This window comes from Lactuca virosa, chromosome 2 (genome assembly GCF_052849685.1).
Source record: "Lactuca virosa cultivar CGN04683 chromosome 2, Lactuca_virosa_CGN04683_v6, whole genome shotgun sequence".
NCBI classification, from domain to species: domain Eukaryota; kingdom Viridiplantae; phylum Streptophyta; class Magnoliopsida; order Asterales; family Asteraceae; genus Lactuca; species Lactuca virosa.
In genome coordinates, this window is record NC_136427.1 from 187433382 (window position 1) to 187446900 (window position 13519).

At 43.6% G+C, this 13519-nt stretch overlaps 1 protein-coding gene across 1 annotated transcript in view; it reads left to right on the top strand.

Moving 5' to 3' along the window:
- LOC145158030 (uncharacterized) overlaps positions 1 to 13519 on the top strand; it is a 29537-nt gene that overhangs the window by 11004 nt on the left and 5014 nt on the right. The window contains exons 4-5 of the mRNA XM_079076991.1: positions 8396 to 8560; positions 8714 to 8827. Coding sequence (XP_078933117.1) covers positions 8396 to 8560; positions 8714 to 8827 — 279 coding nt within the window. The remainder of the gene's footprint in view (positions 1 to 8395; positions 8561 to 8713; positions 8828 to 13519) is intronic.

Consider the following 13519-nt stretch of genomic DNA (forward strand, 5'->3'; position numbering starts at 1 on the left):
TTGTCTCGATGCATACGCTATCACTTTATCCCTTTGGGTCAGAACACAACCTAACCCAACTCTAGAGGCATCACTATAAACTGCGAAGTCATCAACTCCTTCAGGTAGCAAAAGAATCGGTGCTTCACACAATCTCTTCTTTAACTTCTCAAAGGCTTCCTTATGCTTCTCATTCCAAGTATAAGTAGCTCATTTGTGGGTCAAAGCTGTTAATGGAGTAGCAATCGAAGAAAAGCCTTGGATAAATCGGCGATAATATCCGGCTAATCCTAAAAAGCTTCGAATCTCCGTAGGACTTTTTGGTTGTTCCCACTTCATCACAACTTCAATCTTTGCTGGGTCAACCATTATTCCTTTTTGGTTAACCACATGACCTAAAAATTGGACTTCTTGAATCCAAAATTCAAATTTGGAGAACTTTGCATACTGCTTCTCCTTTTTCAGAACTTCTAGCACTTCACGCAGATGCTTGTCATGCTCCTACTTGCTTTTCGAATAAATCAAGATATCATCTATGAATACTATCACGGATTTATCAAGGTATGGTTTACAAACCCTGTTCATCAAATCCATGAAAGCTGCTGGGGCATTGGTTAGTCCGAACGACATAACCAAAAATTCATAGTGTCCATATCTTGTTCTGAACGCAATCTTTTCGATATCCTGCTCTCTCACCTTTAGTTGATGGTATCCTGACCTAAGATCGATCTTCGAGAAATAGCTCGAACCTTGTAACTGATCGAACAGGTCATCGATCCTCGGCAACGGGTACTTGTTCTTTATTGTCGCTTTATTCAGTTCTCTGTAATCGATGCACATTCTCATGCTCCCGTCTTTCTTCTTTACAAATAACACCGGGGCTCCCCAGGGTGATGAACTAGGTCGAATAAAACCTTTGTCCAGTAACTCCTGAAGTTGTGTCATAAGTTCTTTCATCTATGTTGTTGCTAATCGATACGGTGCTTTTGCTATCGGCGTCGTTCCTGGTAACAAGTCGATACGAAATTCTACTTGTCGATCAGGGGGCAATCCGGGAAGATCTTCGGGAAAGACTTCCGAATAATCACACACCACCGGAATATTCTGCACCTCCTTCTTTTCCTTCTTAGCATCGATCACGAACGCTAGATATGATGTACATCCCTTGGTCAAATACTTTCTGGCTTTTATTAGGGAAATGATTCCAGAGTTTACTCTGCGTTTGTCTCCATACACCATAAATGACTCTTTCCCTGGCGGGTTTACTTTTACTATCTTCTTTCTACACAATATTTCGGCATCATTGGCGCTAAGCCAATCCATTCCTAAAACTATGTCGAAACCATTTAACTCTATAGGCAATAATTCCTCATTGAACTTATTCCCATGCAAGTCAATGAAGATGTTTTTCATACGATGGCTAACAGGTACAAACTTGCCACTAGCAATCTCGACTATTATAGCATTAACTAGTCTATCTACAGGCAAAACTAGTTTTCTATCAAATTCATGCGAAATAAAGGAGTAATTGGCTTCAGAATCAAACAAAATTTGGCCATGCAATTCGTTTACGAGAAAGGTACCTGAAGCGACATCGGCTTCTTCTTTCGCAGCTTCAAGTGTCATCTGGAAGGCTCTCGCCTTCGGCTTTGGTGGAAGATTGGGTTTTGCTGCGTCCTTCTTTTTCGGACAATCCCTCAAAATATGCCCTTTTCATGGAACCCAAAACAGACGTTCTTATTGAAGGTGCATTCATTGGCATAATGCCCTGGCTTTCAACATTTGTAACAAGTGACTTCCACGCTGCATTTCCCAGCATGTTTCTTCTTGCACTTGTCACACCACTTGGCTTCGGCTCCTCCGAATTTTCTCGAACCAGTCTTCGAGAACTTGTTCTTTTTATTGGAACCTGAAGTTCCTTCAAACTTTCTCTTTTCGCCAACTTCAACATTGTTGGCGGCTCTCCCCTTAATCATATCTTCAACAGACTTGACAGCCCAGACAGCTGCCTCCAATGTAAGTGCCTGACGTACTGGCACCGCGTACTCCCATGGAAGTCCCTTTCCGTATCTATCAATTTTTGCCAGCTCATCTGGGACAATACGCAAAGCAAACTCCATTTTGTCTGTGAAGTTATTTGTGTATTCATCAACGGTCATACTCCCCTTCTTCAACGTTAGAAATTGGTTTTCTAACTCAAGCACGTTTTGGGCAGAACAGTACTTGCGCTTGAAGTGCACCAAAAACTCTGCCCAAGTCAGTTGCAATGGCTCATTAGGGCTTAGGGTTTTCCCCAAAGTGTTCCACCAACGAGCAGCACTACCCCTGAACTGACGCACTGCAAATGTGGTTTGTAACTTGCATTGGCAACCACAAGTCATGAAATCCAATTCCATTTCCGAGATCCAATCCATTACTCCGACAGGATCTTTTTTTCCAGTGAAGGTCGATGGCTTGCAAGTCATAAAGTCCTTATACTTGTACCCATTTCTCTCCACTCTATCTTCGTGGTTATTTCTCCCAACCACAAGCGGTTCACTATGACCAACAGATCTACTGTTGTTTCCTTCTTCAGATCGATCGTCATTTAATTCACGTTGTTCAACAGGAACTGAAGGTTCATCCCTGTTGTTCAGCAACATTTGCCTCAATTCCTCCCTTTGTTCAGCTATCATGGTCTGAATCATAGTTCGTACTTCAGCCATGGTGATGGGTTCTGGTGCAGCTCCTACTATAGGCACCTGTTCCACCACTTGAGGTTGAGGTTGTTGGTTTCTGTTTGCATTTCCCGCTCCACTTCGAGTTCCTGCCATTATAATCTATATACCGAATAAGGCGAATTTAGGTCTTTATCCTTGATAGATATTTCAATTCCCTTATCACTCCAAAACGTTTACATGTTAGTTCTAATCTCGTAATCATACGCTTAGAATCCTACACACATAAGGTGTCCAGATCCGGTCGGCAACAGACCATAGATCCGAACAAATAATGGCATATATGGCAAACATATAACATTTAGCACATAAAAGCATTTTAGGCATTTTTCCTAAAATAAACTAGTGCTCGTGTCTATAATATGATAGACACTCATCTCACAATCATCACTTAGCAATCTAAGTTTAAGTCTAGAAATCCTACAATTTCTTAGTTCGCTTAAACTAATGCTCTGATACCAACTGTGACATCCCCTAATTTCTCGGCCAGAAAAGACCGATTTAATTTATGCTTTTAAAAAAATAAAATCAGAGAAATACTTTTAAAAGATGTTGCGGAATTGGTCCCCAAAACAAAACATGATAAAAGTTTATCAAAACCTTTCTTTAAGAAATATATAATTTCATTTCATATCAAAACCTCGGGATGTCATGTTCCGATACAGATCAAAAGCATAAACAAGACATTATAAGCCTTACAACAGTTATTTACAACTACTGGCCTATAATCCAAAAATATCTCATCATCCTCCGACTATGCTCGGGGTCCACTACCTGTAATCATAAAAAGCTGAGTGGGTCAGGCTTGGGAGCCTGGTGAGCATATAGGGTTTTCAACCTATAATAATAATAAATTTATTATGTGCACCAATCAACAATAACCCTGATTATCCATTCCCGTTATCCTCACTTTACGTCCCTAAACACCTATCACAAGGGACCTAGCCTAAGGAATATCATCGGGATGGACACTACTGCTAAGGGGACTCCTCAGCCATACATGTCCTAAAGGCAACCATGAGGGGGATGGAGTACGCCAATGAACATTTAGTTCACCAACACCTACAAGTTGCGAACCTGCTAGTGTTCTACTGGACTGTCTAGAAAGGTCTGTGGTCGTCATCTATACTCCGCTAGACGACTAAAACAACAACAACAACAACATCGAGGCCTCTCACCATTTTATCACACATCGACTATTTCGTCTACCCATGTTCTACCCAACATATTTGTAGATAAAATACATATACAGTTTAAAACTTGTATAAAACATCTGTTCAACAGTCACCTCAAATAAACACTTAATATAATTACACATAGCACGTATTTTATAGAAAATACTTCATATCTAGGTGTAAGATGAAAGTGACTACACACTCACATGATTTGATGATAATCGGGCAGCACTTCGTTTCCTAAAACGATCGTTTCTAATAAAACCGGGAGTTTTATTGAGAAACCGGGCTCTGCGAAGGTTGGGCTTCAAAACCGAAAAGATAAATTTCCCGGGTTTCTCGGGCACTTCGGGACGTGTTTTGGGTGTTTGGTATAATATCGGGGCTTTGGGGGAAGTTGGAATGAAAGAAATATTGAAAGAGGGGTTAAAAATGAAAATTTTTCAAAGTATCACCGGGAGGTCTCGCACCCTTCTATTTATAGGGGCGAGGATCCTGATCCAACGGTTGAGAGGCTTCCAGGTGGCAGCAGATCCGGAGAGGGGTCACATGGGTCGCACGTGCGAGGGGTGTGCTGCTGATTTCTGATTGGACCGAAATCTAGGTCCGAGGTTCGGACTAGGCTGCACACGCGTCACTCCTCGGATGCGCCACAGCTTCGGATGACTCAGCAGATTTCGGATACGTGGCACGTTTTGAGTGAGGGTGACGTGGCCAAAGTCCACCTATGCGAAATTTCTCGGATTTGACATTTTTTCTCGATTTTTGTGCAAAAACTTCTAAAATCCATAACTTTCGCATACGAGCTCCGTTTTTTACGTTCTTTATATGCACCCGTAGGTAAAATTTCGCTCTACAACTTTCATTTAGACTTCGTCGGCTAATTTTGAGTTAATTTTTATATTATTATTTTTAACAGACCGGGACAGGAAATCCGTTAAAATTTCATAACTTCTTCATCCGACGTCCGTTTTCGTCTGTCTTTTTACCGTTGTACTACTATTGACGAGACCTTCGATTCTCGTTTAGGTTGTGTCAGCTAAAAATCACTCGATCTAAAATTCGAGTTTTTAGCTGTCTACTGCTAAGCTGAAACTTAGAAAAATCATAACTTCCTCATACGAAGTCAGATTTGGACGTTCTTTTTATACATACTCTCGGTTTAACGAACACTACAACTTTCGTTTAGATCACTAAGGCTAAAAAGTAATTTATCAAAAACTCATTTTTTACGTCATTCGGCACCGTGCCGGTTTTGTCGTGAAACTTCGAAATGTCATAACTTCTTCGTTATAACTCGGATTTCGGTATTATTTATATATCTGTAATCCTTGTCACGACCACTACAACTTTCTTAATAGATATCGGCTTTATCTAATATTTATTTTTGACGCTCGTTTTTATTCTTAATTAATTAAATTCTAGTAATTAAGCAGATAACACATAATTCACATAATATTTACATAATTCCTTTTCATTTCTTCAAAATGAGTTACAAAGGTTAACCTAGACTATCACGTCAATATTAATGCCTAGCCTAGAAACACGGGCATTACATGGGCTGTAAGGGAGGCTAAGGGAGGCTAACGACCTTTTAAATAGAGTGTAAAACCCCAGAAATTAGGGTTTCATCCTCCATCTCCAACTCGTCGAGTCGGTCCTCCAACTCATCGAGTTGGTCACTTAAAACACGCGACCAAATCCGTGCCTACTCGACGAGTCAGGGCATCCAACTCGTCGAGTCGACCTTTCAAATGGAAATATAAGACTGAGAAGTTTATACCTGAGAGTCGGGGTGTTACATCTTGTTTTCTTCGACGACATTCTGGTTTATAGCAAAACCAGTGACGAGCATGTGGAACACTTATCGACGGTACTACAAGTAATGCAAAAAAATAAACTTTTTGCAAACCAAAAAAATGCTCCTTCGCTCAAAATCAGATTGAGTATTTAGGTCACTTGGTATCAGTGGAGTGCGTGTCGGTTGATTCAACAAAAATTGAAGCTATGTTGCAATGGCCGGAACCGAAAACATTGCGAGAACTTCGTGGGTTCTTAGGACTGACGGGCTACTACCGCAAGTTTGTAAAAGACTATGGAAAGATTGCTTGGCCTCTCACGGAGCAACTCAAGAAGGATAATTTTCGTTGGAACACGAGGCTTCACAGGCTTTTCAACAATTAAAATCCATCATGACTCAAGTTCCGGTGCTGGCGTTACCGGATTTTGATAAGAAGTTTGTGGTGGAAACCGATGCGTTGTGTTTTGGGTTGGGAGCGGTGTTAATGCAGGATGCTTGTCCAATTGCTTATTATAGTCAATCTTTGGGCACTAGGGCTCGTTTGAAGTCAGTGTACGAACTCGAATTAATGGCGATCGTTTTTGCGATCCAAAAATGTAGACCGTACTTGCTAGGACGACGGTTTGTAGTTCGAACCGATCAACGGAGTCTAAATTTTTTGCTTGAGGAACGAGTCATGGCTGAAGATCATTAGAAGTGGTTATCCAAACTCTTGGGCTATAATTTTGATGTCGAGTACCGGGCGGTCCGAGAGAACCGTGCATCAGACACATTGTCAAGAATACGTGAAGTGGAATTTGCAGCGTTAGAGACAGGTTGCAAGATTGATTGGGAAAGGCTGTGGCAGGAGATTGAAAATGAAACTGAGTTAGTCGAGATCAGACGTCGTATTAGTACCCGTCGTGTTAGTACCGGTGAACATGTTCCGGCTGGGTTTTCAGTTGACAACAACCAACTGTTGTTTAAGGGTCGACTGGTTTTGAACCGCAACTCGTCGTGGGTTCCTAAGTTGTTTCACGAGTTTCATGGCAGCTCGATAGGAGGGAATTCGGGAGTCCAAAAAACGTATCGTCGGATGGCTAGAGAGTTGTTTTGGTCCGGGATGAAAGGAGACGTAGCCAGGATGGTCGCACAATGCGATATTTGTCAACGTCAGAAATATTCCACCATGACGCCTAGCGGGTTGTTGCAGCCTCTTGAATTACCAAATAAAGTTTGGTCGGAAATTACGATTGATTTCGTTACAGGCCTTCCTAAGTCGGATGGGTATTCCGTTATTTTTGTGGTTGTAGACCGGTTAAGTAAATACGCCCATTTTATTCCGCTAAAACACCCGTATACGGTCTATCAGTGGCTTCGGTTTTTATAAGGGAAGTTGTTCGTTTGCATGGCATGCCGGAATCCATTGCTTCAGATCGGGACAAAGTTTTTTTAAGTCTTTTTTGGCGTGAACTTTTTCCTTTGCAGGGTACGAAGCTGAAGAGGAGCACCGATTACCACCCGCAAACGGATGGTCAGACAGAGGTAGTAAACAGGTGTTTAGAAACCTACCTCCGTTGTTTTGTGTCAGATTCTCCAAAGAAATGGGATAAGTGGCTGTCTTGGGCAGAGTTCTGGTACAATTCGTCTTTTCACACTTCAACAAACACCACTCCATTACGGATCCTTTATGGTCGAGATCTGCCCCACTTGGTTTACTATGGTAGCCAACGCACTTCGGTGGGTACTGTGGAGGAGTATCTAGAGGAACGGGATGTCGTTTTATGGGATTTAAAAGGGTATCTATTGCGTGCTCAACAGCTAATGAAGATTAAGGCTGAATTGCATCGTAAAGATGAGGAGTTTTCAGTTGGGGATAGAGTTTTTCTCAAGCTAAAGCCGTATATGCAACATTCGGTGGCTCGTCGGATTAATAAGAAGTTATCGTCTCGTTATTTTGGTCCTTTTGAGGTGTTGGCGAGAATTGGTAAGGTGGATTATCGCTTGAAGCTGCCAGAATCTTCGAGAATACATGATGTTTTCCACATTTCTCAATTGAAGAAGGCTATTGGCAATCAGTTGGCTCTTCCCAGCTTAAACAGACCGTGGATATGGAAGTTTTGCTGCAGCCAGAGCGGGTGGAGGGGGTCCGTGACAGGGCGTCTGGGCGGGAGGTTTTGATCTGGTTGGAAGGATTTACCAACTTATGAGGCTACGTGGGAATTGTTTGACGTGATACAACAATAGTTTCCGGATTTTCACCTTGCGGACAAGGTAATTGTTTGGGAGGGGAGTAATGTTACGACCCAAACTAGTAGGTTTGGTCAAGTTTATCAAAGGCGTAGCAGGAATAATTTAGAATAGGATAATTATGTTTAAATTCAGTCTTTATCTTTTTAGGATTGCTTTGCTAGATGTTTGAGTTATTTTATGATTATTGTTTAGCAGGACACTATAAAGGGTGCTCCATAGATTTTGTTTGAATTATCTATGAATAAAAGAAGCCTTATGACGTTTTAGGAGTTTCCTGTGGCTCGAATAGCAGGCTAAGTTCTTAGGTTTACCTGGGAACGTATTAAAAATATTACAAGTTTTAACATCACTTCTAAACAGGAGGGTAAATCAATCATTTATTCATATTCAGACAGTTCATTCGGTTTTCAAAAGAAAAAAAAACCTATATTTACACACTAACAAAACTCACTTATTGAATGTTTGGGATTTGGTTTATTAATTTGGTCCAGGTGGATGCAAAGAGGAAAGTAGAGGAAGTTGAGAAAATATTTAATCAACTTTCTATTGAAGAAAGGGGTAAGTTTGACGAAGAGACTCTTGTTAATGTCAACAACATCAGAAAGCAAAGTGCAACAGCTCAAAGATCTAATGGCTTCCGTAACGAGTATATTGTGGTTAGTACTTTTGGCTTCTTTCTCTGACTTTCTCTGTTAAGTCGTTCTTTTTGCATTGAGTAAAAAAGAAACAAAGATATATAACTTACCAGATTAAGTCATGTTCACATTTACATCATTCATTGACTAAAAACACGGATTTGGTGGTTCAAGATTACAATCATTGTGGCGGCTGGTGGCATACATAAACTGCCGCCTATAAACAGTAGTGCACAATTAAAAGAAGCATTGCAAAAGCTGGCATCCATCCCTTCAAGTAAAGTTATGGTAAGATCTATAATTTCATATGAATATTGTAGCCTGTAAATCATATGATTTTCTTTGGTTGGATCTGCTAACTATTTTTGTAACACCGGATTGCTGGTATGTATTTTATTTATGAACTTTATGTATTTTCTCTGGTACTCGACGAGTTGATGGCCCAACTCGTCGAGTAGAGACGGGATCCGCGAGAAGTTTAAGTGACCTACTCGACGAGTCGGGGACTGACTCGGCGAGTAGGTGCTGTTCGGGTGAAACCCTAAATTTGAGGGTTTGCACCCTATTTAAACGTCTTATTGCAGCCTCCATCGTCCCTTATGCTCCCATAACACCTCATATCGAAACCCTAGCCGCTTTGAGTGATCTAAGGCCATTTTTGGTGCTTTTGGGTGGTTTGTGAAGCTTGAAAAGAAGGAAGAAGCTTGGGAATTCGAGTAGGGGCTTGTAGATCCAGAGATCTTATTCCATCTTCAGCTCAATCAAGGTAAATGCCCCATGTTTTGGTCTTCCTTTTGGTTGTTCATCTTTAGAGCTTAGATTTTGGGTGCATTTAGGGCTTTCTAAGCCATTTTCGGATTTGTGAGGTGATTCATGGGGTTCTACTTTCAGATCTATGGTTTTGACATGTTAAAACCCATTTAAATCGACTGTATAGTAAGGGTCAAGAAGGGACTCGACGAGTTGTTCTTGGAACTCGTCGAGTCGGTGTGTAGTGACCACTAAATCCCTTCTGTGGTTGGACTAGTGGTTCGGGAAGGAAGTCCCGTAAATGTTTAGACTCGTAAAGGGACCTGGGAATCATGGGACTCGACGAGTGTATGAACAGACTCGGCGAGTCCAAGGCAATCTCCCAACCTTTGAAGATTGACTCGACGAGTTGTTCATACAACTCGGCGAGTCATAGACTGGACACGTTCTTATGAGCGAGATGAACTCGCCGAGTTGAAGGAAGAACTCGGCAAGTCGGATGAAGATGGTCCCGATGGTTTGAATGAAGGAGAACTCGACGAGTTCTCGCAAGGATCGACGAGTGGTGACGGGGTTGGATCGGGTTATTGGAGCATGGACTCGACGAGTTGGTAGACCAACTCGGCGAGTCAGGTCAACTGGGCGTTGACTTTGACCAATGTTGACTTGCCTGGTTTTGGTATTGACCCTGGTTGGGTTGTATGTTCGGTTTGATGACTTGAAGGCTGTCGTGTAGGGATTGAGGAGTCGAGGAGAGCTGACCTTCGCGCCGAAGACAGTTCAGACACTACACGACATCGAGGTGAGTTACCTTCCAGTAGCGGTGGGTCTACGGCCACAATGCCGGCCCACCAGTAGGAGTTGTATGTTGGATGATTTGTCTTTATGATAATCATCTAGGCTTGCTACTACCTGTTATGTTTATGTGCTAGCATGATATGATGTTACATGATGATGGTAGTAGTAGGGGGAAAATAGTCCCCAATTTACCGGTCGATAGGGCCGAAGGGGTAGCTTAGTACCCTGCTATGTTAGATTATGATTACGTGACTGTATGTGATAGACCGGTCGAGAGGACCGAATGGGTAGGCCAGCACCCAGAAATGCTAGGCGAGGTCACCGGTCGAGAGGACCGAAGGGGTAGGCCAGCACCCAGAAATGCTAGGCAAGGTCACCGGTCGAGAGGACCGAAGGGGTAGGTCGGGCACCCAGATATGCCTGGCAGTATGTATGTCATGTGTTTGTATGGTATGTGGTATGATGAGGGAACTCACTAAGCTTCGTGCTTACAATTTTCAGTTTTGTTTCAGGTACCTCTTCAGCGAAGGGGAAGGAGTCGACGCGGTAGCTGCACATCATACACACATTGGATTCCGCATTATGAGATTTCTTAGGATTGTACTCTGACATCGTTGCTACTTTTATGATATGATTTTCAGACATGAGATTATGGTTTTTACGAAATGATATGAGTTCATGATATTTTCTTATGAATGTTTTCTATGTTGTATACCAAAAATCGAAATTTTTGGACTTGAAAAATGGGATGTTACAAGTTGGTATCAGAGCCTTGGTTTGAGGGATTCGGGCACACTTTTGAGTGTGTCTGGACTCAAACTGAGGACTTGGTATAAAATGAGAACTGCATGCTAGATTAGGGCTAGAGGATCTAGGAAGGATGCCTTGTATGCCTACTGTATATGAATGAGAACTGCATGCTAGATTAGGGCTAAGGATCTAGGAAGATGCCTTATATGCCTGCTATATGTGTTTTTGAGCTGCAAGATGTTACTGATTAGTCAATTATGTGATAGCTTGGATAGAGGATGATTAAAATGGGTTACTCAATGCCCGAATGCTGTTGCTTTGTGCTTCGGGAGTTCTAGTTATTTTTAGCTAACTAGTAAACGAATACGTTAAGTTACATATTGCAAGGACGAAATAATTTCAGAAGGTTAGGTCTGGCTCTACTGCGCAACTCTTTTTTGAGTCGAACCGTTGTGGGGTAGGACCTTTCATTCGAAGAATTATCTGGTCTTAGTAATATGTAATGGTATTCGCAAGCTAGTTAGGTAAAGGTAGCCGGGGTTCCTTATGCAGCGGATGGCGGAGAGTAGGTCGGATAGTTACCCTAGGGTAAGCCTAGGACGAGATTGGAAAAGAGTGCAACAGTAGTAGAAGGGACTTGGTGAAGTCGAAGCAATCCTTGAGGAAAGTACGGATAGATGTGGAAGGTAGTATGAGCCCGTACTACTGAAAGCAGAGGATCCGTACTCGAGTCAAGGAGGGCCGAGATAGAACCAGAAAACTTGTAGAGTGTATGATACCTCCCGAGGTTTATATATGATTCTGACAAGTTATGTGTTATGTTTCAGAATGGTGATGATCACACGTCATGTAGGAGGAGGTTCAGGATCAGGATCCGGTTCAGGATCAGGTACGGGAGCAGGTACCGAGCCAGTTGATAAGGGACTACGTGAGTTCATTGCTTCTGAGATCACGAGAGGTATCCTTGAGTCGACCTCAGTGATTTTCGGGTCGATCAAGGAATGAATCATTGAGTTGATGGAGGATCGACTCAGGGCGTTCAGGAGTGACATGGCGGCCAGCCAGTCAGGATCACGCACGCTGTCCTTTAAGGACTTCAGGGGCAGTGGTGCGCCAGATTTCCATGGGGCGAAGGACCCCATTGTTGCCAGACGATGGATTACACACATTGAGTCTGCACAGTTGACTAGCTTCTGCCCCGAGGGGTCGAAGGATCGATATGCGGCAGGATGCTTGAGGGACAGGGCCAGGGATTGGTGGGAGTCGGTTGGTGACTCTCTGGGAGCCTCGGCTATTGAGGCTATGACATGGCCGGATTTCGTGACCCGGTTCAGGGCTGAGTTCGCACCCGCTGTGGAGCTCCACCAATTGGCCCGGGAGTTCCTGGATATGAGGCAGACGACTGAGACAGTGGCGGAGATCACCACCAAGTTCCAAGAAAGGGTTTTATTGGTACCCCAGTATGCGGGAGATGAGGATATGAGGAGGACCCGCTATCACGACATGCTGCGAGCCGATATTCGGGAGCATGTCAGCTTTTCAGCTTGTCCTACCCTGGATTCCATGATCGCCAGGGCAAGAGAGAGAGAGAGAGAGATTGATTTGGAACATATCCGTAAGAGGAAGGCAGAGGAGGGACAGGTTATTGGGGCTTCGGGGAAGAAGCCCAAGGGATCCGACTCAAGGTCGATGGGCCAGCAGGGTCGGGGCCGCTGCGGAAAGGGCGGCAAGACTCATGAGGGGATTTGTAGGATGGGATCATCAGGCTGCTACAAGCGCGGCAAGACGGGACACTTCAGCAGGGATTGTACCGCCCCTGCGCCCACTTTCCAGACATCAGAGTTGCTGTGTTTCCATTGCAACCAACGAGGCCATAAAAATGCCAATTGCCCTCAGTTGACAGCAGCAGCGCCAATGAAGGCGCCAGCTCCAGCGACCCTGCGGATTACTGACGGCCGGAAGGTCAAGACAGAGGCTCTAGTGGTAAGGAGTCGGGCCTTCCAGTTGACTACCGAGGAGGCACGCGCCGCACCCGATGTGGTGACGGGTATGATTTCTTCCCTCTAGCTTTTATTTTATGTTTCTTATGATATTGAGGTGCCATATGGTATGTCTTGTTTAGGATCGTTCCATGTGAACGGTATCCCAATGCAGATGTTGTTCGATTCAGGTGCCACTCTATCTTTTGTTTCTCTTGCACTTAGCAAGAGGTTCCCTGAGTCTTCGGACATGTTGGATTGACCTTTAGAGGTTGAGATTGCCGATGACCGATCGGTGCGAGCATCAGCAGTTTACATGAATTGTGTTCTGAGGCTATTCGAGGAGCGCTACCTGGTAGACTTGGTTCCCATTCCGTTGCGTGGGAACAAGGTGATTATAGGCATGGATTGGTTGAGCCCCAATGGGGCGGTGATAGACTGTGCACATCAGTTAGTGTGAGTCAGGACCCCAAGTGGGGGAGAGTTGGTGATCCACGGCGAGAGGCCACAACGTGGACCCACATTATGTTCAGAAGCGAGGGCTAGGCGCTACTTACAGCAGGGCTGTGCTGGGTATGTCTCCTATGTTATGGATACCCGGGAGGCGGGTAAGGTGACGGTGAGTGATGTTCCGGTGGTGCGAAACTATGCGGATGTGTTCCTAGAGGAGCTTCCTGGGATACCTACGGAGCGACATGTGGAG